Genomic DNA, 26,438 nt, shown 5'->3' with positions numbered 1-26,438 from the left:
ATTTACACGACACTCCTGAAACCTTTGCAAAAGGAAAGATTTCTATCAAAGTTGCGATGCGTTCACGGTCATGGATGAGGTCTGTAAAAATGGACTCCCGGTCCAGAACATAGTCAGTTCTGGACCGCTCAGGACGGGCTGGAGTTGGGTCATCCTGTGCGCGTGTCTGTATGCGCGTGCCTGTCTTGGAGGGTAACGGGGTGTGTGCCGCCTCCTCACTTCCGGGATGACCTCTGTGACCCCCCCACAGAGAAGCAGGAACTGGCTGCAGAAATGGGTTCGGGGTCTTTTGGACCCGCCCGACTGTTGGTAACACGAGTTCTGACATTTAGCAGCTGACTCGGAACGTCTGACCCGGACTTGGTCCGCGGAGCGATCCGCAGCGACTCCGCCTCACCGCCAGAGCCATCTGTTCTCCCTCCGCCGCAGCAGCTAGTCCCGCCCGTCTTCCCCGCTGCGCCTCCAGTCCCAGGCCTGCAGCGACCCCAGGGCGCTCCCGGTTCATCCCGGGACACACACCGGCTCCCGCTAGATACCCAGACACCGGGGACGCCGGAACAAGCCGGGTTCGGTCCGTTTACGGTGAGTTGTGGCGCTCACGGGGCGGAGAAGGGGGCTTGTTTTGACGGTAGCATCCCGGCTACAAACACACAGCTTCTGCCGAGAGTTGAGACCGATTACCGGGGACGAAACCCGCGGAGTTTGGACACTTAGACCCGAGAAAAGCCTCCGAAAAACTACTTATTTGAACTTGGAGTTAGCAGAAAGTCGTTTCCGGGGCGTGGCCTTCCCTTGATGACGCGGCTCCTGCAACAACCGGGTCTCTGTGCAACAACACACAATGTTTATATGCTGCGCTCATAGCAACTTAACTCATTCCATTCTATTTTGTCATAAGTGTTTGATATTCAATTGTTTCTGTACATAAAGTACATTTTTGTTTAGATATGTGAGTTACAGTGTTATTTTATTCTATTCTATTTTCTTCACCACTCCAAGGCTGCAGCAATGTCATTGCATCACCATGTACAGTGATAATAAAAGGCTTCTGATTCTGATTTCTGTTCTGAACAAAACCCACTTTCTGATTGGTTGATGGTCTGATCTCCAGCTGTCCGTCTGCTGCTCCAGGTATGTCTCTGCTCAGCGTTTGGCCTCATCGGCGGACTGCAGCTCGGGTCTGAGGGGAGACGGCAGGATGGGGAACGAGGACGGCCTTGAAGACGTGTTTGTCGCCATCATCCGTCCAAAGAACCACATCAGCCTGAGCTCCAAGGAGTACAAGGCCAAAGCCTATGAGGTACCAAGCAAACGTTTGGCTCCGAGGACCGGGGCCACATGTGGCTCTTTGACCCCTCCTTCATGGCTCTTTGACCCCCCATGTGGCTCTTTGACCCCTCCTTCATGGCTGTTTGACCCCTCCTTCATGGCTCTTTGACCCCCCATGTGGCTCTTTGACCCCTCCTTCATGGCTCTTTGACCCCCCATGTGGCTCTTTGACCCCTCCTTCATGGCTGTTTGACCCCTCCTTCATGGCTCTTTGACCCCCCACGTGGCTCTTTGACCCCTCCTTCATGGCTGTTTGACCCCTCCTTCATGGCTCTTTGACCCCTCCTTTGGTTCAAGAAAAAAAAGGTTTTCCACTTTAAAAAGTACAGGTTGTCTTTTATTTTGAAAGGAAGCCATGTGAGCATCTGTCAAAGTTAAACTGTTTGTTTTATTTTCTAAGGAGCATGTGACCTGACATGGGTAAAAGACGATAAATGGTTGGTATGAGATGATAAGTCATTCCTAAACACGGATGTGATCAATACTCTACTGCAGATGTGTTTCTCATTAATGCATAGAAGACACGGAGGATGTTTGGGGTCTATCTATTTGAAAAAGCTCTACAGAAGCGTCGGTAATCACGTCTCTGGGTTCATGACATCATTCAGGTACGGTGACGTCCACGCCGTCCTGCCGCAGCAGCCGCTTCCCGCCGCTACATCCGTGTCTCTGTGACCCACATTAAGTCCAGAACAGAAAAATAAAAACGAGTCAAGCTGGAGGATCTATGGATCATCGTCTCCATGAAAATAAACATGTCCTAAATTTAGGCCTGAGCTGGCCGCGTCCCCGTCACGCCGGCGTGGCGACCACCTCGCCATAGAAACATCAACGATGCAATACGTCAAAATCAATGTTATTATTGCTTTGAAGCAGTTATCTTGTTTCCAATAAAGGGGTAACGGAAGCTTTGAAGTTAGTTTCCGGTGTCAAAGGTCACTGCTGTTTCGTGTTAACCAACCACTATGTTTTCTCGCCATGTGCGGTCACGGCGCCGTCATTTGCTCCCAAAACAACCTCCATATTTACGAGGGTCTTGTATTCTACAGTCAGGTCAGACTTTGGGGCTCCGGCTGGGTTGTGGTTGGTAGGAAATGGGCCGAGACGGTTCCTAAGGGGTTAAAGGTTGCAGAGCCGTGGTTCAGGGGGGTCCAGCGTCACTCCTGGACCTCTCAAGCCCAAAAACTCTTCCTGACGGTCAGAACCGGACTCTGGAGGAAGTTCTAGTCTGTTTGTGTGCACAGATCCTGTTGAGAGAAGTTCCTGCAGAGGGGAAGGAGAAGAAGAGAAAGAAAGTCCTCCTGGCCACAAAGATCCCATCAGGAGACAAGTCCAAGTCCATCCTGGACTATGTGGACGAGACGATGAGACCCGTGTCCGGCCCCCAGGGCTCTGCAGGTGAGGCTGCGAGGCGTCTGCAGGAGAACCGCCTCCTCCGGACGCGTCGCCTGACCCGCTGCGCCTTGCAGGGAAGCGGGTGGTCCACATGAAGACGGTCCCAGCTGAAGGCGGCGCCGAAGCCGCCTCGCTGTTCGTGGTGCCGGTCGGAGTTAAAGGTGAGGCGTAACGGTGTGAAGCGAGTCCGAGTGTGACCCGGGTGATGAAGACGAGCGGCTTCTCCCCAGCAGATAGCAGCAAGCCCGTCCAGAGTCCGGGAAGCCCCAGCTTCTACTGCCTCCAGGACATCATGCGGGTCTGCAGTGACACCAGCCCCCACCTCTGCCCCACCACCTCCAGGATGCTCCTGGCCTTAGACAAGTACGCCCCCCCCAGGACGCCGCCAGGGCCGGGAGTCTGGAGACCTGACGCTTGTCCGTCTGTGCAGATGGTTAGCAGAACAACACGCCGTCCCCCACGCCATCCCCGCTCTGTTCCGGCCGGCGCCGGTGGAGCGCGTGAAGACCAACGTCAGCAACCCCGCCTACGGCGGCGACGGCGGGCGGAGCCAGGAGGACCTGCACATGGGCTACACGGCGCTGGAGATCAAGAGCAAGATGATGTCCCTGGAGAAGGCCGACATCTGCGTCCTGAACCCACTGTTCGGCTCAGATCTGCAGTACACCAACCGGGTCAGGGTCCTCGCCGGAACGCCGCCGCTTTGCTGAGGCGGGGCTTCTAAAAGTGGGCTGGTCTCCTCCTCAGGTGGACAAAGTCATCATCAACCCGTACTTTGGGCTCGGCGCTCCAGATTACTCCAAGATCCAGATCCCCAAGAGGGAGAAGTGGCAGCACGGCCCCAACTGTCTGGCAGAAGACAAGTACGAGCGGACGTTCACCTGAACGCCACCCTCACCTGCCGCCGCCGCCGCCACTCACAGGAACTCTGCTCTTCCCAGGAAGCACCAGTGGGTGGACGACTTCCCTCTGCACCGCAGCGCCTGTCAGGGGGACACGGAGCTGCTGTCCAAGCTGCTGGACGGCGGTTTCTCCGTCAAGCAGCTGGACAGCGACCACTGGGCTCCCATCCACTACTCCTGCTGGTGGGTGTGACGTCCTCAGCAGGACCCCTCTGACCTCTGACCCCGTCCTGACCTTTCCCTCCATGCAGGCACGGGAAGGTGGAGGCAACCAAGCTGCTGCTGGAGAAAGGCAACTGCAACCCCAACCTGCTGAACGGCCAGCTCAGCTCCCCCCTGCACTTCGCCGCCAGAGGAGGCCACGCCCAGATCGTGCAGCTCCTGCTGCAGCACCCCGAAATCGACCGGGTCAGAACCGGTCTGCCACGCCGTCAGAACCCTTCATTCTAATGGTCTAACTGTGGCTCTGCATGTCCAACAGCACATAGAGGACCAGCAGAAGAGATCCCCCCTCCAGGTGTGTGAGGAGAACAAGCAGAACGAGTGGGAGCAGACCAAGGAGCTCCTGCAGCAGGCCGCCAGCAGGCCGGTACGTCTCCTTCAGCCCCTCAGGACCCCCCCAGAGGGAACGCAGGCTCACCTGTGCCTTGTGTGCTCTGCAGTACGAGAAGGTCCGCATCTACCGCATGGACGACTCCTACCGCTCCGTGGAGCTGAGACACGGCAACAACACCACGGTGCAGCAGATCATGGAGGGCATGCGGCTGTCCCAGGACACGCAGCAGTACTTCACCATCTGGATCTGCTCCGAGAACCTCCGTAAGTCTGCGTCAGCAACCAGAAGCAGAACCTTTCAGCCGGTTCCTGCAGGGACGTCTCCCCCTGCTGGACAGCAGCCGGTCCTGCATGCCGGGATCAGACGGCTGCTTCACGGCGTGTGATTTGACTGTGACGTGTTGATCAGACCTGCAGTTGAAGCCGTACCACAAGCCGCTGCAGCACCTCCGCATCTGGACCGAGATCGTGACGGACTTGACCGTTCTGGACCCTCAAAGGGAGACGCCGCAGCTGTTCCTGCGCCGGGACGTCCGGTTGCCTCTGGAAACGGAGAAGAAGGTACTTTCCCCTCGTGAAGAGCGAGGACACTTTGACACAAGGTCGGCTGGAGGCCGGAAGCTTCCCAGCTTCAAGGTGGAGGAGCTGAAGCTGCTGGGAGGAGGATCCAGAAAGAAACGAGCGATCCGGGTCTTTCCCTGAATGTGGCCATGAAACAACCGCGGTGATTCAAGTTTGACTCCGCCTCCAGTGGGAAACGTTACCGAGCAGGAGATCCTGGCCCCATGCTGGATCATTGAAGCAGAATGAACGACTGAACCCACAACGTGATGTCCACGCATGTGGGCGCGCACGTTGGCGCCGGGTCTGAAGACGATCATGATCTTTACGGTTCAGGAGGCTGCCGTTCAGACCCGGCCCAGCAGCGGTCGCTCTAGAGCAGTGTTTTTCAACCAGTGTGCCACGGCACACCAGTGTGCCATCTGAGATGGTCAAGTGCGCCGTGGAGAAATTGCCCTCATTAACTGATCTAAAAACATTTCCCATCTCCAGGATATCAGCTCTTTGTTCATCCAAACAGGCCCTGATAAAACACTGAGTAGTTAGGAATATAAAAGATCTTAAAATTACTTTTTCTTTGTGTTTATTTGATTCTATTAAAGACATTTTTATAAGAATCACGGTACCGCGATTTAGCTGCAGCTATAACTGTTTAAGGAAAAGTCCCGCCCCTTTAACTGTCTCCACCAATCATTCTTGAAGGTTTAATCACATGTCATCAGTCTGACCAATCAGAAGTGGTTAAAGTCTTCACTTCCTTGTTCTTAATTCTGCTGATAAAGTCGCTCAGTTCTAACAAAAATACCAGCTAAAGCTCGTCTTTAGTGGTGGTTCATCTCTTAGAAAAAAACAGCCGCAACTTCCTGCTTTTTCTGCCACAATTATCACAAAAATCCACGTGAGATTGCACGGGGGGGGGGGGTCGATCAATACAGACCATGAATCTCTGTTTTTTTTTTTTTTTGGGATGCTGGTGTGCCGCAGGATTTTTGTCAGGGTGAAAGTGTGCCGTGGCTCAAAAAAGGTTGAAAAACACTGCTCTAGAGGACGGCTCTGTTCTCAGAAAGTGGACCTGCGTCTGAACCCGCTCACTACTGGATGAGGATCCAGAGTCCTGGATGAGGATCCAGAGTCCTGGTTTAGGATCCAGAGTCCTGGATGAGGATCCAGAGTCCTGGTTTAGGATCCAGAGTCCTGGTTTAGGATACAAAGTCCTGGATGAGGATCCAGAGTCCTGGTTTAGGATCCAGAGTCCTGGTTTAGGATACAAAGTCCTGGATGAGGATCCAGAGTCCTGGATGAAGATCCAGAGTCCTGGTTTAGGATCCAGAGTCCTGGATGAGGATCCAGAGTCCTGGTTTAGGATCCAGAGTCCTGGATGAGGATCCAGAGTCCTGGTTTAGGATCCAGAGTCCTGGATGAAGATCCAGAGTCCTGGATGAGGATCCAGAGTCCTGGTTTAGGATCCAGAGTCCTGGATGAGGATCCAGAGTCCTGGATGAAGATCCAGAGTCCTGGTTTAGGATCCAGAGTCCTGGATGAGGATCCAGAGTCCTGGATGAAGATCCAGAGTCCTGGTTTAGGATCCAGAGTCCTGGTTTAGAATCCAGAGTCATGGATGAGGATCCAGAGTCCTGGTTTAGAATCCAGAGTCATGGATGAGGATCCAGAGTCCTGGTTTAGGATCCAGAGTCCTGGTTTAGAATCCAGAGTCATGGATGAGGATCCAGAGTCCTGGTTTAGAATCCAGAGTCATGGATGAGGATCCAGAGTCCTGGTTTAGGATCCAGAGTCCTGGTTGAGGATCCAGATTCCTGGATGAGGATCCAGAGTCCTGGATGAGGATCCAGAGTCCTGGTTTAGGATCCAGAGTCCTGGTTTAGGATCCAGAGTCTTGGTTTAGGATCCAGAGTCCTGGATGAGGATCCAGAGTCCTGGTTTAGGATCCAGACTCCTGGATGAAGATCCAGAGTCCTGGTTTAGGATCCAGAGTCCTGGTTTAGGATCCAGAGTCCTGGATGAAGATCTAGAGTCCTGGATGAGGATCCAGAGTCCTGGTTTAGGATCCAGAGTCCTGGATGAGGATCCAGAGTCCTGGTTTAGGATCCAGAGTCTTGGTTTAGGATCCAGAGTCCTGGATGGGGATCCAGAGTCCTGGATCAAGATCCAGAGTCCTGGATGAAGATCCAGAGTCCTGGATGAGGATCCAGAGTCCTGGTTTAGGATCCTGAGTCCTGGATGAAGATCCAGAGTCCTGGTTTAGGATCCAGAGTCTTGGATGAGGATCCAGAGTCCTGGTTTAGGATCCAGAGTCCTGGTTTAGGATACAAAGTCCTGGATGAGGATCCAGAGTCCTGGATGAAGATCCAGAGTCCTGGATGAAGATCCAGAGTCCTGGTTTAGGATCCAGAGTCCTGGATGAGGATCCAGAGTCCTGGTTTAGGATCCAGAGTCCTGGATGAGGATCCAGAGTCCTGGATGAGGATCCAGAGTCCTGGTTTAAGATCCAGAGTCCTGGTTTAGGATCCAGACTCCTGGATGAGGATCCAGAGTCTTGGATGAGGATCCAGAGTCCTGGTTTAGGATCTAGAGTCCTGGTTTAGGATCCAGAGTCCTGGATGAGGATCCAGAGTCCTGGTTTATGATCCAGAGTCCTGGATGAGGATCCAGAGTCCTGGATGAGGATCCAGAGTCCTGGATGAAGATCCAGAGTCCTGGTTTAGGATCCAGAGTCCTGGTTTAGAATCCAGAGTCATGGATGAGGATCCAGAGTCCTGGTTTAGAATCCAGAGTCATGGATGAGGATCCAGAGTCCTGGTTTAGGATCCAGAGTCCTGGATGAAGATCCAGAGTCCTGGTTTAGGATCCAGAGTCCTGGTTGAGGATCCAGAGTCCTGGATGAGGATCCAGAGTCCTGGATGAGGATCCAGAGTCCTGGTTTAGGATCCAGAGTCCTGGTTTAGGATCCAGAGTCTTGGTTTAGGATCCAGAGTCCTGGATGAGGATCCAGAGTCCTGGTTTAGGATCCAGAGTCCTAGTTGAGGATCCAGATTCCTGGATGAGGATCCAGAGTCCTGGATGAGGATCCAGAGTCCTGGTTTAGGATCCAGAGTCCTGGTTTAGGATCCAGAGTCTTGGTTTAGGATCCAGAGTCCTGGATGAGGATCCAGAGTCCTGGTTTAGGATCCAGACTCCTGGATGAAGATCCAGAGTCCTGGTTTAGGATCCAGAGTCCTGGTTTAGGATCCAGAGTCCTGGATGAAGATCTAGAGTCCTGGATGAGGATCCAGAGTCCTGGTTTAGGATCCAGAGTCCTGGATGAGGATCCAGAGTCCTGGTTTAGGATCCAGAGTCTTGGTTTAGGATCCAGAGTCCTGGATGGGGATCCAGAGTCCTGGATCAAGATCCAGAGTCCTGGATGAAGATCCAGAGTCCTGGATGAGGATCCAGAGTCCTGGTTTAGGATCCTGAGTCCTGGATGAAGATCCAGAGTCCTGGTTTAGGATCCAGAGTCTTGGATGAGGATCCAGAGTCCTGGTTTAGGATCCAGAGTCCTGGTTTAGGATACAAAGTCCTGGATGAGGATCCAGAGTCCTGGATGAAGATCCAGAGTCCTGGATGAAGATCCAGAGTCCTGGTTTAGGATCCAGAGTCCTGGATGAGGATCCAGAGTCCTGGTTTAGGATCCAGAGTCCTGGATGAGGATCCAGAGTCATGGATGAGGATCCAGAGTCCTGGTTTAAGATCCAGAGTCCTGGTTTAGGATCCAGACTCCTGGATGAGGATCCAGAGTCTTGGATGAGGATCCAGAGTCCTGGTTTAGGATCTAGAGTCCTGGTTTAGGATCCAGAGTCCTGGATGAGGATCCAGAGTCCTGGTTTATGATCCAGAGTCCTGGATGAGGATCCAGAGTCCTGGATGAGGATCCAGAGTCCTGGATGAAGATCCAGAGTCCTGGTTTAGGATCCAGAGTCCTGGTTTAGAATCCAGAGTCATGGATGAGGATCCAGAGTCCTGGTTTAGAATCCAGAGTCATGGATGAGGATCCAGAGTCCTGGTTTAGGATCCAGAGTCCTGGATGAAGATCCAGAGTCCTGGTTTAGGATCCAGAGTCCTGGTTGAGGATCCAGAGTCCTGGATGAGGATCCAGAGTCCTGGATGAGGATCCAGAGTCCTGGTTTAGGATCCAGAGTCCTGGTTTAGGATCCAGAGTCTTGGTTTAGGATCCAGAGTCCTGGATGAGGATCCAGAGTCCTGGTTTAGGATCCAGAGTCCTAGTTTAGGATCCAGAGTCCTGGATGAGGATCCAGAGTCCTAGTTTAGGATCCAGAGTCCTGGATGAGGATCCAGAGTCCTGGTTTAAGATCCAGAGTCCTGGTTTAGGATCCAGAGTCCTGGATGAAGATCCAGAGTCCTGGTTTAGGATCCAGACTCCTGGATGAGGATCCAGAGTCCTGGATGAGGATCCAGAGTCCTGGTTTAGGATCCAGAGTCCTGGTTTAGGATCTAGAGTCCTGGTTTAGGATCTATAGTCCTGGTTTAGGATCCAGAGTCCTGGATGAGGATCCAGAGTCCTGGTTTAGGATCCAGAGTCCTGAATGAAGATCCAGAGTCCTGGTTTAGGATCCAGACTCCTGGATGAAGATCCAGAGTCCTGGATGAGGATCCAGAGTCCTGGTTTAAGATCCAGAGTCCCGGTTTAGGATCCAGAGTCCTGGATGAAGATCCAGAGTCCTGGTTTAGGATCCAGTGTCCTGGTTTAGGATCTAGAGTCCTGGTTTAGGATCTAGAGTCCTGGTTTAGGATCCAGAGTCCTGGATGAGGATCCAGAGTCCTGGTTTAGGATCCAGAGTCCTGGATGAGGATCCAGAGTCCTGGATGAAGATCCAGAGTCCTGGTTTAGGATCCAGACTCCTGGATGAGAATCCAGAGTCCTGGTTTAGGATCCAGAGTCCTGGATGAGGATCCAGAGTCCTGGTTTAGGATCCAGAGTCCTGGATGGAGATCTAGAGTCCTGGATGAGGATGCAGAGTCCTGGTTTAGGATCCAGAGTCCTGGATGAGGATCCAGAGTCCTGGTTTAGGATCCAGACTCCTGGATGAAGATCCAGAGTCCTGGTTTAGGATCCAGACTCCTGGATGAAGATCCAGAGTCCTGGATGAGGATCCAGAGTCCTGGTTTAAGATCCAGAGTCCTGGATGAAGATCCAGAGTCCTGGTTTAGGATCCAGAGTCCTGGATGAGGATCCAGAGTCCTGGTTTAGGATCCAGAGTCCTGGATGAGGATCCAGAGTCCTGGTTTAGGATCCAGAGTCCTGGATGAGGATCCAGAGTCCTGGTTTAAGATCCAGAGTCCTGGTTTAGGATCCAGACTCCTGGATGAGGATCCAGAGTCTTGGATGAGGATCCAGAGTCCTGGTTTAGGATCTAGAGTCCTGGTTTAGGATCCAGAGTCCTGGATGAGGATCCAGAGTCCTGGTTTAGGATCCAGAGTCCTGGTTTAGGATCCAGAGTCCTGGATGAGGATCCAGAGTCCTGGATGAGGATCCATAGTCCTGGATGAAGATCCAGAGTCCTGGTTTAGGATCCAGAGTCCTGGTTTAGAATCCAGAGTCATGGATGAGGATCCAGAGTCCTGGTTTAGATCCAGAGTCTGGATGAGGATCCAGAGTCCTGGTTTAGGATCCAGAGTCCTGGATGAGATCCAGAGTCCTGGTTTAGGATCCAGAGTCCTGGTTGAGGATCCAGAGTCCTGGATGAGGATCCAGAGTCCTGGATGAGGATCCAGAGTCCTGGATGAAGATCCAGAGTCCTGGTTTAGGATCCAGAGTCCTGGTTTAGAATCCAGAGTCATGGATGAGGATCCAGAGTCCTGGTTTAGGAATCCAGAGTCCTGGATGAGGATCCAGAGTCCTGGTTTAGGATCCAGAGTCCTGGATGAAGATCCAGAGTCCTGGTTTAGGATCCAGAGTCCTGGATGAGGATCCAGAGTCCTGGATGAGGATCCAGAGTCCTGGATGAGGATCCAGAGTCCTGGTTTAGGATCCAGAGTCCTGGTTTAGGATCCAGAGTCCTGGTTATGAGGATCCAGAGTCCTGGTTTAGGATCCAGAGTCCTGGATGAGGATCCAGAGTCCTGGTTTAGGATCCAGAGTCCTGGATGAGGATCCAGAGTCCTGGTTTAAGATCCAGAGTCCTGGTTTAGGATCCAGAGTCCTGGATGAAGATCCAGAGTCCTGGTTTAGGATCCAGAGTCCTGGATGAGGATCCAGAGTCCTGGTTTAGGATCCAGAGTCCTGGTTTAGGATCTAGAGTCCTGGTTTAGGATCTAGAGTCCTGGTTTAGGATCCAGAGTCCTGGATGAAGATCCAGAGTCCTGGTTTAGGATCCAGACTCCTGGATGAAGATCCAGAGTCCTGGATGAGGATCCAGAGTCCTGGTTTAAGATCCAGAGTCCTGGTTTAGGATCCAGAGTCCTGGATGAAGATCCAGAGTCCTGGTTTAGGATCCAGTGTCCAGGTTTAGGATCTAGAGTCCTGGTTTAGGATCTAGAGTCCTGGTTTAGGATCCAGAGTCCTGGATGAGGATCCAGAGTCCTGGTTTAGGATCCAGAGTCCTGGATGAGGATCCAGAGTCCTGGATGAAGATCCAGAGTCCTGGTTTAGGATCCAGACTCCTGGATGAGAATCCAGAGTCCTGGTTTAGGATCCAGAGTCCTGGATGAGGATCCAGAGTCCTGGTTTAGGATCCAGAGTCCTGGATGAAGATCTAGAGTCCTGGATGAGGATCCAGAGTCCTGGTTTAGGATCCAGAGTCCTGGATGAGGATCCAGAGTCCTGGTTTAGGATCCAGAGTCTTGGTTTAGGATCCAGACTCCTGGATGAGAATCCAGAGTCCTGGTTTAGGATCCAGACTCCTGGATGAAGATCCAGAGTCCTGGTTTAGGATCCAGACTCCTGGATGAAGATCCAGAGTCCTGGTTTAAGATCCAGAGTCCTGGATGAAGATCCAGAGTCCTGGTTTAGGATCCAGAGTCCTGGATGAGGATCCAGAGTCCTGGTTTAGGATCCAGAGTCCTGGATGAGGATCCAGAGTCCTGGTTTAGGATCCAGAGTCCTGGATGAGGATCCAGAGTCCTGGTTTAAGATCCAGAGTCCTGGTTTAGGATCCAGACTCCTGGATGAGGATCCAGAGTCTTGGATGAGGATCCAGAGTCCTGGTTTAGGATCTAGAGTCCTGGTTTAGGATCCAGAGTCCTGGATGAGGATCCAGAGTCCTGGTTTAGGATCCAGAGTCCTGGTTTAGAATCCAGAGTCATGGATGAGGATCCAGAGTCCTGGTTTAGAATCCAGAGTCATGGATGAGGATCCAGAGTCCTGGTTTAGGATCCAGAGTCCTGGATGAAGATCCAGAGTCCTGGTTTAGGATCCAGAGTCCTGGTTGAGGATCCAGAGTCCTGGATGAGGATCCAGAGTCCTGGATGAGGATCCAGAGTCCTGGATGAGGATCCAGAGTCCTGGATGAAGATCCAGAGTCCTGGTTTAGGATCCAGAGTCCTGGTTTAGAATCCAGAGTCATGGATGAGGATCCAGAGTCCTGGTTTAGAATCCAGAGTCATGGATGAGGATCCAGAGTCCTGGTTTAGGATCCAGAGTCCTGGATGAAGATCCAGAGTCCTGGTTTAGGATCCAGAGTCCTGGTTGAGGATCCAGAGTCCTGGATGAGGATCCAGAGTCCTGGATTAGGATCCAGAGTCCTGGATGAGGATCCAGAGTCCTGGTTTAGGATCCAGAGTCCTGGTTTAGGATCCAGAGTCTTGGTTTAGGATCCAGAGTCCTGGATGAGGATCCAGAGTCCTGGTTTAGGATCCAGAGTCCTGGATGAGGATCCAGAGTCCTAGTTTAGGATCCAGAGTCCTGGTTTAGGATCCAGAGTCCTGGATGAAGATCCAGAGTCCTGGTTTAGGATCCAGAGTCCTGGATGAGGATCCAGAGTCCTGGTTTAGGATCCAGAGTCCTGGTTTAGGATCTAGAGTCCTGGTTTAGGATCTAGAGTCCTGGTTTAGGATCCAGAGTCCTGGATGAAGATCCAGAGTCCTGGTTTAGGATCCAGACTCCTGGATGAAGATCCAGAGTCCTGGATGAGGATCCAGAGTCCTGGTTTAAGATCCAGAGTCCTGGTTTAGGATCCAGAGTCCTGGATGAAGATCCAGAGTCCTGGTTTAGGATCCAGTGTCCAGGTTTAGGATCTAGAGTCCTGGTTTAGGATCTAGAGTCCTGGTTTAGGATCCAGAGTCCTGGATGAGGATCCAGAGTCCTGGTTTAGGATCCAGAGTCCTGGATGAGGATCCAGAGTCCTGGATGAAGATCCAGAGTCCTGGTTTAGGATCCAGACTCCTGGATGAGAATCCAGAGTCCTGGTTTAGGATCCAGAGTCCTGGATGAGGATCCAGAGTCCTGGTTTAGGATCCAGAGTCCTGGATGAAGATCTAGAGTCCTGGATGAGGATCCAGAGTCCTGGTTTAGGATCCAGAGTCCTGGATGAGGATCCAGAGTCCTGGTTTAGGATCCAGAGTCTTGGTTTAGGATCCAGAGTCCTGGATGAGGATCCAGAGTCCTGGATCAAGATCCAGAGTCCTGGATGAAGATCCAGAGTCCTGGATGAGGATCCAGAGTCCTGGTTTAGGATCCTGAGTCCTGGATGAAGATCCAGAGTCCTGGTTTAGGATCCAGAGTCTTGGATGAGGATCCAGAGTCCTGGTTTAGGATCCAGAGTCCTGGTTTAGGATCCAGACTCCTGGATGAAGATCCAGAGTCCTGGTTTAGGATCCAGAGTCCTGGTTTAGGATCCAGACTCCTCGATGAAGATCCAGAGTCCTGGTTTAGGATCCAGAGTCCTGGTTTAGGATCCAGAGTCCTGGATGAAGATCCAGAGTCCTGGTTTAGGATCCAGACTCCTGGATGAGGATCCAGAGTCCTGGATAAGGATCCAGAGTCCTGGTTTAGGATCCAGAGTCCTGGTTTAGGATCTAGAGTACTGGTTTAGGATCTAGAGTCCTGGTTTAGGATCCAGAGTCCTGGATGAGGATCCAGAGTCCTGGATGAGGATCCAGAGTCCTGGATGAAGATCCAGAGTCCTGGTTTAGGATCCAGACTCCTGGATGAGAATCCAGAGTCCTGGTTTAGGATCCAGAGTCCTGGATGAGGATCCAGAGTCCTGGTTTAGGATCCAGAGTCCTGGATGAAGATCTAGAGTCCTGGATGAGGATCCAGAGTCCTGGTTTAGGATCCAGAGTCCTGGATGAGGATCCAGAGTCCTGGTTTAGGATCCAGAGTCTTGGTTTAGGATCCAGAGTCCTGGTTTAGGATCCAGAGTCCTGGATGAAGATCCAGAGTCCTGGATGATGATCCAGAGTCCTGGTTTAGGATCCTGAGTCCTGGATGAAGATCCAGAGTCCTGGTTTAGGATCCAGAGTCTTGGATGAGGATCCAGAGTCCTGGTTTAGGATCCAGACTCCTGGATGAAGATCCAGAGTCCTGGTTTAGGATCCAGAGTCCTGGTTTAGGATCCAGACTCCTGGATGAAGATCCAGAGTCCTGGTTTAGGATCCATGATCTTCTTGTAGTTCAGTCACCCAACCTGAAGAAATATACTGAGCATCGCTGCACACTGGTTCTTTGGAGAGACTTCTGGGAAATATCCAGGCACCGGATTTAGGAATTGTAGAATCAAACACCCTATGTAGTGCATGGATGAGAGTAAAGTAGAGAAGAATAGAGTGCAGTAGAGTAGATTCGAGTAGAGTACAATACAGTAGAGAACAGTAGAGTGGAGCAGAATGCTTTATTGTCATCATACGTGTAGCATGATGACATGGACGGCCATCCTGTCAGGACTTCAGGTCCTGGACTCACCCGTTCCTTATTGACCGTTTCTCTCCATAAATCCGGGTTCCAGATCGAGGACCCTCTGGCCATCCTGATCCTGTTCGACGAGGCGCGCCACTTCCTCCTGAAGGGCTTCTTTCCGGCGCCGGACAGTAAGCTGATCACGCTGGCCAGCCTCCTTCTGCAGATCATCTATGGCAGCTATGAGAGCAAGAAGCACAAGCAAGGCTTCCTGAAGTGAGAGCGACCCCCCCCCCCAGACGGGACGCGTCCACGTCCTGCTGAAGCACTAACCACTTGTGTGTCCACAGCGAGGAGAACCTGAAGTCCATCGTTCCCATCTCCAAAGTGAAGAGCAAAGCTCACCACTGGACCAGCCGGATTCTTCACGACTACAAGGTATTTCCCGCCTCCACGTGACCCGGCTGCTGGTGACCCGCGTGACCTCTGACCCCTGCTCTGACCTGCAGGCTCTGAGCACCAGTGAAGGAGTCAGTAAGGAGATGCACCACCTGCAGAGACTCTTCCTGCAGAACTGCTGGGACATCCCCACCTACGGCGCCGCCTTCTTCACCGGCCAGGTCTACACCAAGGCCAGCGCCAGCAACCACAAGGTCATCCGCGTCTACGTCGGCGTCAACACCAAGGGGCTGCACCTCATGAACATGGAGACCAAGGTGGGTGGAGGTCGACCTGGGAGGAGCGGGGGTCTGGATGTGCTCTGACGCCGTCCCCTCCCTCGCAGGTCCTCCTCATCAGTCTGGAGTTTGGGACGTTCATGTGGCAGCTGGGACACGCCGACCAGTACTTTCAGATCCACAGCGGGGACAACAAGATGAACATCATCGTCCACACCAAGCAGGTGAGGCCGTCCGAGGAACCAAAGCTGCTCTAAGGAACCACTATGTCTGCCCGTCCAACCGTCTGTCCCTCGTCTCCCTGTCCTCCAGGCCGGCCTGATCGTCAAGCTGCTGATGAAGCTGAGCGGACACGGGACTCCCAACGACAAGGGAGCGGCGGACAAGTACGCGTACGGCTGAGAGCGGCTCAGCCAAAGACCTGCAGGTTCCATCTGGAGGTTCCTCTGCAGGTTCCTCTGGAGGTTCCTCTGCTGGTGCCTCTGCTGGTTCCTCTGCAGGTTCCTCTGGAGGTTCCTCTGCTGGTTCCTCTGCTGGTTCCATCTGGAGGTTCTTCTGGAGGTTCCTCTGCTGGTTCCTCTGCTGGTTCCTCTGCTGGTTCCATCTGGAGGTTCCATCTGGAGGTTCCTCTGCTGGTTCCTCTGGAGGTTCCATCTGGAGGTTCCTCTGGAGGTTCCTCTGGAGGTTCCATCTGGAGGTTCCTCTGGAGGTTCCATCTGGAGGTTCCTCTGGAGGTTCCTCTGCTGGTTCCTCTGCAGGTTCCTCTGCTGGTTCCTCTGCAGGTTCCTCTGGAGGTTCCTCTGCTGGTTCCTCTGCTGGTTCCATCTGGAGGTTCCATCACGAGGTTCCTCTGGAGGTTCCTCTGCTGGTTCCTCTGCAGGTTCCTCTGGAGGTTCCATCTGGAGGTTCCTCTGGAGGTTCTTCTGGAGGTTCCTCTGCAGGTTCCTCTGCTGGTTACTCTGCAGGTTCCTCTGGAGGTTCCTCTGCAGGTTCCTCTGGAGGTTCCATCTGGAGGTTCCTCTGGAGGTTCCTCTGCTGGTTCCATCTGGAGGTTCCTCTGGAGGTTCCATCTGGAGGTTCCTCTGCAGGTTCCTCTGGAGGTTCCTCTGCAGGTTCCTCTGGAGGTTCCATCTGGAGGTTCCTCTGGAGGTTCTTCTGGAGGTTCCTCTGCAGGTTCCTCTGGAGGTTCCTCTGCTGGTTCCTCTGCAGGTTCCTCTGGAGGTTCCATCTGGAGGTTCCTCTGGAGGTTCTTCTGGAGGTTCCTCTGCAGGTTCCTCTGCTGGTTACTCTGCAGGTTCCTCTGGAGGTTCCTCTGCAGGTTCCTCTGGAGGTTCCATCTGGAGGTTCCATCTGGAGGTTCCTCTGGAGGTTCCATCTGGAGGTTCCTCTGCTGGTTCCATCTGGAGGTTCCTCTGGAGGTTCTTCTGGAGGTTCCTCTGCTGGTTCCATTTCCAGGTTCCTCTGCTGGTTCCTCTGCAGGTTCCTCTGCAGGTTCCTCTGCTGGTTCCTCTGCAGGTTCCTCTGGAGGTTCCTCTGCTGGTTCCATCTGGAGGTTCCTCTGGAGGTTCTTCTGGAGGTTCCTCTGCTGGTTCCATCTGGAGGTTCCTCTGGAGGTTCCATCTGGAGGTTCCTCTGCTGGTTCCATCTGGAGGTTCCTCTGGAGGTTCTTCTGGAGGTTCCATCTGGAGGTTCCTCTGCTGGTTCCATCTGGAGGTTCCTCTGGAGGTTCTTCTGGAGGTTCCTCTGGAGGTTCCATCTGGAGGTTCCTCTGGAGGTTCCATCTGGAGGTTCCTCTGGAGGTTCCATCTGGAGGTTCCTCTGCTGGTTCCATCTGGAGGTTCCTCTGGAGGTTCTTCTGGAGGTTCCTCTGCTGGTTCCATCTGGAGGTTCCTCTGGAGGTTCCTCTGCTTCCTGCGGTCTCACAGACCTGAAACCTACCTTTTGGGGATCCGTTGTGATGTTTTTGTAAATACTGACATTATTTAATACTCGTTCTAATAAACGGATGTCTAAACGCAGCGGTTTTGTCATTTTTACCCTCTAAAGGGGAATTCTCTTTACTTTAAGGAGACATGAGATCATTTCTGCTCCAAGAGGCATCATGGGTCAGATGGGGGGGGGCACACTCCTGATCTAAAGGTTCAAAATATCTGATAAACTGCAACGTTAATTCCCATAAAAGAAGCCAAATCTTTGTTTGGTCTGAACTTGATGTCTGAGCTGAAGTTCCTCCTGACTAAAGAGTTCAGACCAGCTGGAGAATCGGGTCAGAAGGAAGTCCGTCAGGATTTTAGAAACAGGAACTCTGCTGCAGATCAAAGGTCCCCCCCCCCCATCCCAAATTCACCAATCCAGTCCACAAAGGTTCCCCTCAGAGACTCAAGGACCAACCACAGAACCGGACCGACTCGGACCCCGAGCTGCTGTGCCCGGCTCGACCCGAACAGAGCAGCGTCTTCAGAATGCAACCAGCGCCGCTGTGTGGAGGACTACCCCCCCCCCTCTGGACAGGTGTGCTGCATAGCTGCACCTCCAGGTTCAGGCTTGTCTGATCTGGTTCTGGCTTGGACTGTAGGCAACTTGTATTCTGAGGCACTACGATAAGGGTTCAAACTCCATCCCAAACAGACGAGTATTGAATAATGATTGACAGACAGTTTGACTTCAGTCCTCAAAGTAATGAATGTCAGCGATGAAGAAACGACAGACATTAGAAACGACAGACGGGAACCTTCAACCAATCAAACCAAGACATGCAAGAGGACTCAAAGACGAGAAGCAGAACCGAGTAAAAAGGTCCAAAACCAGAAGCTTCAGCACTACGGTGTCCCTCAGGGCTCTATGCCAGGACCAGAATTACTGATCATAATCAATAAATGTTTATGATTGATGCATTCTAATAATGAAATGATGATCTTTAGAGGAAAATAGAACTTTTTTAAATGTCAAGGTTTAATAATCTAAGCCTGTTCCTTTCAAAAAGTTATTATTATTATTCTATTCTAATTATTCAAATGTTTGTATCAATCTGCAGTTTATCGGGTCCTTTGTTTCCTGAACCTCAGAACCTCAGAACCTGGGTCAAGACTTTGTGACTTCACAAATTCTATGACTTGTTCTGGAAGTCTGGTTTCCCAGCAGAATCGCCGTAAACGCTCAGTCTTTCAGAAGGATGTTGTTTCCATTCCCTACGTAGTTCCTTTTTGGAATAATTTAGTTTACCATTTAGAATGGAAGAATATCTGGAATCTACCAACAAAATACTTTTTAACCAATAAGGTAAAAGAAATGTCATTTAACCCTTGTGGAGCAGGGTCATCTAGAACCACTAGAGAGTTGGGTCATCTAGACCCACCAGACAGAGCTCTGAACCTTTTCTCTTCAATGATTTGTGATCTTCACTGGTGTCCATGGATTACATGAAGCCCATCGAGACGACTGTTGTTGTGATTTTGGGCTATACAAATAAAATTGAATTGAATTGAATTGAATTGAATGAAATCTTTCCACCTTTATCCACCTTTGTCATGGTGGGGAGAACACCTCAATGGAAGGGGGGGGGGGTCATAGGATAGCAGAAGGGTTAAACAGTAAATTCTGTGTTTTTGTTTTCTGAAATAACCCCAAAAATGATGTCTTCATAGAAAAGTCTGCTAAACAGAATCCTCTCTGCTGCGACGCTCGCGCGTCCTCTCTGCGTGACGTCACATAGCGCGAGATCACTTCAGGCAGCGGCCGCCAATCATAGCCGCCGCTGCGTGACTGACATGTTCCCGTCAGCCAACCGGAGGAGAGCTGCGGTCAGGCGGGGGCGGGACCTCCGCGCTACAGGTGGAGAGCGCTGCAGCGAGCCGGTCCGGACCCAGCGGAGCCGCGCTCCTATATAAAGTTCTGTCGGCCCGCTCCGCAGCGCGGGTTCTGTCCGGGAAGATGTCGGTGCATCTCTACCAGATGGGAGTGAAGGTTCTGGAGGAGACGGTGAACCAGAACCCGACCTCCGTGCTGCTGGCGGCCACCTTCGTGACCCTGACTGTGGCCTACGCCTCCAAGGTTCTGCTGAGGAACGGAGCGGAGCAGCCCGGGGTGAGTCCGGTTCTGCGGGAGAACCTGGGTTCTCCTCAGAAGAATCTAAGTTCTCCTCAGAATCTCTCAGGTTCTCCTCAAACTCCGGTTCTCCTTAGATTCTCCTTAGAATCTCTCTGGTTTTCCCCAGAAATTCTGTGGTTCTCCTCAGAATCGGGTTCTCCTCAGGTTCTCCTCAGGTTCTCCTCACTCCTCCGTCTCTGTGCTCCTGCAGAAGTTCCCTCCTCACATCCCCTCCAGCATCCCCTTCCTGGGTCACGCTGTGGCTTTTGGGAAAAGTCCCATCGAGTTTCTGGAGAACGCCTACGACAAAGTAAGTTGTTGGTCTGTCCGGATCTAAGGAGGAGTCCATGAACGCACCACACCTCCTCTGACCCCCCCTGCAGTACGGCCCCGTGTTCAGCTTCACCATGGTGGGGAAGACCTTCACCTACCTGCTGGGCAGCGACGCCGCCGCGCTCATGTTCAACAGCAAGAACGAGGAGCTGAACGCCGAAGACGTCTACTCCAAGCTGACCACGCCCGTGTTTGGAAAAGGAGTGGCCTACGACGTCCCCAACCCGGTGAGACCCCTGCAGGAGCCTCCTGCCCCTCCCCTGCTGGAGGAGCCCGGGATCACCTCCTCTCTCCTCTGTTGCAGATCTTCCTGGAACAGAAGAAAATGTTCAAGACCGGGCTGAACGTGGCTCGCTTCCGGGAGCACGTGAGGCTGATCGAGGCGGAGACGGTGGAGTACTTCAGGCGCTGGGGGGACGGCGGGGAGAGGAGTAAGAGCGCCCGGCGTCTGCAGGCGTCAGAGGTTTGCTGGGTGGCGCCTAACGTGTCCGTGGTCGTGTGCAGACCTGTTCGAGGCGCTGTCCGAGCTCATCATCCTCACCGCCAGCAGCTGCCTCCACGGGAAGGAGATCCGCGGGATGCTGGACGAGCGCGTGGCGCGCCTGTACGCCGACCTGGACGGAGGCTTCAGCCACGCCGCCTGGCTGCTGCCCAGCTGGCTGCCTCTGCCCAGCTTCAGGTCCGTCTGCGCTCCTCACCCGGGGGCGGCGCCGACCGTGACCCTGACTCCTCCCCCTCCCTTTCAGGAGGAGAGACAGAGCTCACCGGGAGATCAAGAGCATCTTCTTCAAGGTGATCCAGAAACGCCGGAGGTCTGGAGAGAGAGTCGACGACTTCCTGCAGACCCTCATCGACGCCACATACAAGTAGGAGTCTGCCACCGGAGGGCGGCGACGCCTCCTCGGACCTCCTACTGAACCTCCTCCTTCTCTCCCGCAGAGACGGCCGGCCCCTGGACGATGAGGAGATCGCTGGGATGCTGATCGGCCTCCTGCTGGCCGGGCAGCACACGTCCTCCACCACCAGCGCCTGGCTGGGCTTCTTCCTGGCCAAAGACGGAGCGCTGCAGGAGCGCTGCTACGCCGAGCAGAAGGCCGTCTGCGGGGAAGACCTGCCGCCGCTGGACCTGGACCAGGTCAGAACCCGCCGCAGCACGGAGGCTTCAGCCAAAGTTTAGGCATCCAGAAAAACATATCAAGTCAAAGATTCACAGACGTGACAAGAGTTCCAGCTGAAAGACTTTAAATGTTCCCATTTTAGAGGAAAACACCAGAATTCAGCATTTCCCCTGAATGTTTAGAGAATCATTTTACCTGGAGGCAGTGTGGAACTGCAGCCACTAGGTGGCAGCAGAGAGATGAGCGTCCGACAGGAAGTTAAACATGTTTGTTCCTCTGACAGGAACAAAAGTTAGAAAACATGAGTTTTGGACCATTTATTAGTTTCTGTCAAAGATTCTCCAGAACAAAACTTCTAAAGTTGTTTGTGGTCTCTTTTAGTTTGCAGTCATTTCATCACTGAGGCTTTTCTTTAGCCCTTGTGCATGACCCCCCCCCTTCCATTGACGTGTCCCCCCCACCATGACAAAGGTGGATAAAGGTGGAAAGATTTCATGTAATCCATGGACACCAGTGAAGATCACAAATCATTGAAGAAAAAAGGTTCAGAGCACTGTCCAGTGGGTCATCTAGACCCACTGTGGGTCTAGATGACCCACTAGACAGTGGGTCTAATGGGTCTAGATGACCCCACTCCCAATGTTAAAGTGTCTGGGATAGCACAAGGGTTACAACAACAACTTATTGATCTGTTCAAAGTTCAGAGCCAAATCTTTGAGTGAAGGATCAATGCAGAAACCAATTATCATCAAATCCATCAAAGTTCATTTGCAGGAAAAGTTTTCATGTTTTCAAGACTAAACTCCAACAGCAGCTGCAGTAAAACACTGTAAAGATGTTTATTCCAGAGAATCTGACAATAAACACAAACAATAAACACAAACAACAACAAACAAACCCTGAACAGCAACATCCTCAGTAACATGGAAGAGAAACTGGAAATGCTCTCTGAAATGACATTCGGCGCCGTTTCCTCAGACGCTGACGCTTCGGTCTCGTTCGGCGCCGTCGCATCGTTCGTCCTTAGCGGTTCTGCCGTCCGTCGTGTCTGAATGTTCCTGTTCCCTCCTCCACAGCAGAACGGCGTTTGACCTTAATGCGTTGTCTTCCGGTGCTTAAAGATCTGTTTTCATCCTCAGCTGAAGGACCTCAGCCTTCTGGAGCGCTGCCTGAAGGAGACGCTGAGGCTCCGCCCCCCTATCATGACCATGATGAGAATGGCTCGCACACCTCAGGTGACTTTCTCTGATGTTCCTCCCGCTGGCGGGCAGCGGGGCGGAGTCTGACCGTGTCCCTCTGCTCAGACGGCGGCGGGATTCACCATCCCCGTGGGACACCAGGTCTGCGTCTCGCCGACCGTCAACCACCGGCTGCGGGACGCCTGGGCCAAGAGGATGGAGTTCGACCCCGACCGGTACCTCCATGACAACCCCGCCGCCGGGGAGAAGTTTGCCTACGTGCCGTTCGGAGCTGGTACCTGAAGTTCTGTTGTGTCTGTGAGAACGTTGTCTGATCGTGTTTGATGCTGCAGCTCGCCGTTTTCCACCCGCAGGCCGCCATCGCTGCATCGGAGAGAACTTTGCCTACGTCCAGATCAAAACCATCTGGTCCACGTTGCTGCGGACGTACCGCTTCGAGCTGGTGGACGGGTACTTCCCCTCCATCAACTACAGCACCATGATCCACACGCCGCACAACCCCGTCATCAGATACAGGCGCAGGACGCCGTGAGGACGGCCTGAGGGGGAGGAGCCTGGTCTGCCAGAAGCTCCTGCTGTGAACGGAGCTTCTGATGACAAAGAGGAATTCTGAACCTGCACTGATGGTGGTTCTGGTTCAGAAGATCCACGAATGAAAAGAGACGTTTGAGATGTTTGTGTCTGGAGAAAATTAAAGGAATTTTGATATTTAAGTGGATCTTTGAGAGACTCCATGTTTGTTTCTACAGCCTGACATTTACAGCCGTCGTCTCAACGGCCTTGATGCCGGTGAGCGTAACGAACACAACAGCTGATCACCAAACCAGCACCCTCCTCTGAGAGGAAAAACTCCTAAAAGAAAGCAGAAACCTCAGGGGTGTCCACATGAAGGAGGGCTCCCCCCCCCCCAGGACGGACAGGCGATAGACCAGAACTGGAACTCTACAACCACATGGAACCCTTGAGCTATCCAAGGCACTTTGACGTTGGGAGTTGGGTCATCTTTCCTGAGCCGCGGCACACTTTAACCTTGACAAAAAAAAGCATCCAAAGATTTAACAAAGCAGAAACTCTATAGTCTGTATTGATCTACAGTCCCTCCATGATCTAACGAGCATTTTAGTGATAAATGTGGCAGAAAAAGCTGGAAGCTGCAGCTGTTTTTTCTAAAAGATGGAATAAAAGTTAAGTTAGAAGATTTAAAAACTGTGTGTGTTTGTTGTGGTTTCAAGACGTCAAAAGGAAGACTCATTGTGCGCTGAGACGCTGTCACGTCAACCCAATGCATCATGGGAGATGTAGTGATGGCAGACAGACTCATTGTTTTGTTCTCTTGTTCCACGGTCTGACACCGGATTCTGTGGAAAGCTACACCGCTAAAGACGAGCTTTAGCTGGTATTTCTGTTGGAACGGATGATTGTTTTCTGAATTGATCTGCTGTGATTGGTCGAAATCCTGAATCTCATTCCAAACCATTCTGAACATTTCTGAATCCAGCTGTGTTGATGTCAGGAAGTTCAGAGGAACCGTGGTGGAAATGATTTTCATCTTTATTTATGTTTCTGACAAAATACCCCAAAAATTCAAAGCTGCTCCGCTTTACAAAAATACCTTCTCTACAAATTCTCCTGCGGTTCCTTAACAAAAGCACAGTGTAGTGTAGACGCTCCTGCAGCAGCCGTGTCCTCCACGTGTCCTCCACGTGTTCTCCACGTGTTCTCCACGTGTTCTCCACGTGTTCTCCACGTGTTCTCCACGTGTTCTCCACGTGTTCTCCACACGTATAAATTAATGACAGTTTAAATTAGCTTCTAACAAATGTACACCGTTGCATGTCGTCCACAAAGAGGCAAAAAGATTACAAACAGCTGATTTTCAAGCCCCGCCCACTAAAGCCACAGTTTGTTCACCGCCATCGGCGTTTTGGTCCACGTGAGAAGATCGCAGCGGCGCCGCTCGCCGGCGTCTATCTCCTCAGGCCGCAGTGCGTCTGCGCGTATGAGGAGGAGCCTGCAGAGAACACATGCGGTCAGGTGAGTCTGCCCGCCTTTCCCCCGCCCTCCCCCCAGAGTGCCGCCTCACCGGACGCCACGCTGCCCAGCCTCCTCTGCAGCGCTTCCAGTCTGGAGATGTAGTCTGTGAGCGCCCGGTCGGGGTCGTAGCCCTGCAGGTGGGAGCAGGTGAGCGCCGCTGGGTCCGAGGCGGCGTGCAGCCTGGGATGGGAGGAGGACGCCCCCGAGCGAGGAGAGCCGCTTCTCCCCCTGCCGCCGGACACGCCCTCCCCCCCTCCTCTCTCTCTGTGTAGGTCAGCCGCGGCGGGGTGGAGGAAGGACGACTCCCTCACTTCTATGCCTGAAATGGATCAGAACCGTCAGAACTTCCTCCAACAGACTCAAGTTCCTGGCTCGATTCCCTTCCGTCTAACCTGCTCCATTCTTGGTGGAGGGGGCGGAGTTCATCCCAGCGGCGCGGTGCCATCGCTTCACCAGGAAGCGCATCCTGAAAGCGGAGTTAGAGCTTCCGTTTCCTAGGAGACGAGTTGCGTCAAAGCTGCAGCCACTCACCTGGACAGAGCGATGGCGACCCGGGCCGCGGAGCGGAAGCGGGTCAGCCCTTGGCGCCGCTTGCTGAGGGGCTCCAGCGCGGGCCGGCCCCCCATTCGGGTCAGCAGGAAGAGCGTGGCCTCCTCGCACTCCTGGAAGCCCCCCAGCAGCAGCAGCAGGTACTTCTTCTGGTAGACCAGAGCTTTGCGGAAGCTCTCCGCCCTCAGGTAGCGGCCGTACATCCTCTGCAGAAAGGAGGTCAGAGCGTCAGGAGCGCCTCACTCACCGCCAACGGCGGGAAAACGCAGCCTCAGACCTTCAGGGCGGCGCTGTCGGCCTCCGGTCCGGTTATCTCCTGGACGGCGTTGGACCGGATTTCTCCTCGCAGGCGGGAATTCTGCGCCTGAGCCAGCAGCAGCGCTTTCTCCAGACGGATCTTCTCCTGAGCCCAAACTTCCCGCTCCTGGGAAAGAACGGATCCGGACGGCTCCGCTCTCCTGCTGGACTGAGGGACCAAAGACAGCTCAGGTTGGTTTTGTGGCTTGGCTTCTGTGGATTCTCCCAGAACCTCCATGAACTCACGCCGAAGCCCGGTCCGAGCCCCGCCTGCCGGTAGCGGCGGAGCTCCTCCTCCAGCCTCAGCGTGCGGTTCCTCAGATCGTTCTTCTCCTCCGTCAGGCGGCTGACGAAGCCGGTCAGCTCGGCGTTCTGCCTCAGCAGGCGCTCCGTCAGGGAGTTGGAGGAGCTGGAGGTTCCTGCTGCCAGCAGGGACGGGTTCTGCCAGAAACACCCACAGCTGACGGTTCTGCTGCTCGCACCACCCACACCACCAGTCACAATAAAAACCTCTGGGAAGGAGGGCAGGCCGGGGGTCCGCTGCAGCAGGACGACCACCTCGTCGACGTTTGACTGTATCCATGACAACTCGTCAGCGTCCACCTCTGCAGAAAGCCTGTGGGGGACAGGAGGGGACCAGAACCGTCCTTCACCAACGTATGGGTCTGGTTCTGACGGACCACAGCTACAGAACATCCCCAGAATGACCCTGGCTGACCCCAGAATGACCCTGAGTGACCCCAGAATGACCCTGACTGACCCCAACATGACCCTGACTGACCCCAACATGACCCTGACTGACCCCAGAATGACCCTGACTGACCCCAACATGACCCTGACTGACCCCAGAATGACCCTGAGTGACCCCAACATGACCCTGACTGACCCCAACATGACCCTGAGTGACCCCAACATGACCCTGACTGACCCCAACATGACCCTGACTGACCCCAACATGACCCTGACTGACCCCAACATGACCCTGACTGACCCCAGAATGACCCTGACTGACCCCAACATGACCCTGACTGACCCCAGAATGACCCTGAGTGACCCCAACATGACCCTGACTGACCCCAACATGACCCTGAGTGACCCCAACATGACCCTGACTGACCCCAACATGACCCTGACTGACCCCGAGTGACCCCAACATGACCCTGACTGACCCCAGAATGACCCTGACTGACCCCAGAATGACCCTGACTGACCCCAACATGACCCTGACTGACCCAAACATGACCCTGACTGACCCCAGAATGACCCTGACTGACCCCAACATGACCCTGAGTGACCCCAACATGACCCTGAGTGACCCCAACATGACCCTGACTGACCCCAACATGACCCTGAGTGACCCCAACATGACCCTGAGTGACCCCAACATGACCCTGACTGACCCCGAGTGACCCCAACATGACCCTGAGTGACCCCAACATGACCCTGAGTGACCCCAACATGACCCTGACTGACCCCGAGTGACCCCAACATGACCCTGAGTGACCCCAACATGACCCTGACTGACCCCAGAATGACCCTGAGTGACCCCAACATGAC

The 26,438-nt window shown here is 53.2% G+C and overlaps 3 protein-coding genes across 14 annotated transcripts in view; 2 read left to right on the top strand and 1 right to left on the bottom strand.

Annotated features, from left to right (window-relative positions):
• The first annotated feature begins 164 nt into the window (after positions 1 to 164).
• krit1 (KRIT1, ankyrin repeat containing) lies at positions 165 to 17,283 on the top strand. Of its 5 annotated transcripts, none has more exons than XM_023959775.1 (19): positions 165 to 582; positions 1,132 to 1,300; positions 2,574 to 2,727; positions 2,799 to 2,885; positions 2,958 to 3,087; positions 3,155 to 3,398; positions 3,472 to 3,587; positions 3,666 to 3,809; positions 3,878 to 4,034; positions 4,108 to 4,215; positions 4,289 to 4,445; positions 4,591 to 4,742; positions 14,698 to 14,864; positions 14,939 to 15,026; positions 15,098 to 15,304; positions 15,373 to 15,489; positions 15,578 to 15,741; positions 15,988 to 16,940; positions 17,078 to 17,283. In XM_023959775.1, the coding sequence occupies exons 2-17, from the start codon at positions 1,199 to 1,201 to the stop codon at positions 15,665 to 15,667; spliced, it is 2,220 nt and encodes a 739-aa protein (XP_023815543.1). In that variant the 5' UTR covers positions 165 to 582; positions 1,132 to 1,198; the 3' UTR covers positions 15,668 to 15,741; positions 15,988 to 16,940; positions 17,078 to 17,283. The 5 variants fall into 5 exon arrangements, with proteins under 5 accessions (XP_023815543.1, XP_023815539.1, XP_023815541.1 ...); XM_023959771.1 differs by having other exon boundaries at positions 2,955 to 3,087; positions 15,578 to 15,717; positions 16,110 to 16,940; XM_023959773.1 differs by having other exon boundaries at positions 2,955 to 3,087; positions 15,988 to 16,866; positions 17,152 to 17,283.
• Positions 17,284 to 19,106: 1,823 nt separating this feature from the next.
• On the top strand, positions 19,107 to 22,719 carry LOC101169834 (lanosterol 14-alpha demethylase). Of its 2 annotated transcripts, none has more exons than XM_011493991.2 (10): positions 19,107 to 19,348; positions 19,479 to 19,661; positions 19,735 to 19,911; positions 19,989 to 20,115; positions 20,189 to 20,363; positions 20,431 to 20,550; positions 20,624 to 20,819; positions 21,942 to 22,037; positions 22,107 to 22,275; positions 22,355 to 22,719. In XM_011493991.2, exons 1-10 carry the CDS (start codon positions 19,196 to 19,198, stop codon positions 22,531 to 22,533), a joined length of 1,575 nt encoding a protein of 524 aa, XP_011492293.1. In that variant the 5' UTR covers positions 19,107 to 19,195; the 3' UTR covers positions 22,534 to 22,719. The 2 variants fall into 2 exon arrangements, with proteins under 2 accessions (XP_011492293.1, XP_004085654.1); XM_004085606.4 differs by having other exon boundaries at positions 19,137 to 19,348; positions 19,563 to 19,661.
• Positions 22,720 to 23,534: 815 nt separating this feature from the next.
• Positions 23,535 to 26,438, bottom strand: part of akap9 (A-kinase anchoring protein 9) — a 62,648-nt gene continuing 59,744 nt past the window's right edge. For all 7 annotated transcript variants that reach the window (XM_023960257.1, XM_023960252.1, XM_023960253.1 and 4 more), the window contains 7 exons: positions 25,392 to 25,497; positions 25,128 to 25,322; positions 24,862 to 25,050; positions 24,567 to 24,790; positions 24,428 to 24,501; positions 24,085 to 24,354; positions 23,535 to 24,012 (listed from right to left, as the gene is read on the bottom strand). In XM_023960257.1, coding sequence (XP_023816025.1) covers positions 23,969 to 24,012; positions 24,085 to 24,354; positions 24,428 to 24,501; positions 24,567 to 24,790; positions 24,862 to 25,050; positions 25,128 to 25,322; positions 25,392 to 25,497 — 1,102 coding nt within the window. In that variant the 3' untranslated portion in view covers positions 23,535 to 23,968. The remainder of the gene's footprint in view (positions 24,013 to 24,084; positions 24,355 to 24,427; positions 24,502 to 24,566; positions 24,791 to 24,861; positions 25,051 to 25,127; positions 25,323 to 25,391; positions 25,498 to 26,438) is intronic.

This window comes from Oryzias latipes, chromosome 11 (assembly GCF_002234675.1).
Source record: "Oryzias latipes chromosome 11, ASM223467v1".
Taxonomy (NCBI): Eukaryota; Metazoa; Chordata; class Actinopteri; order Beloniformes; family Adrianichthyidae; genus Oryzias; species Oryzias latipes.
The sequence above is the reverse complement of the archived record's forward strand: the minus strand, read 5'-3'. Positions and strand labels throughout refer to the sequence as shown.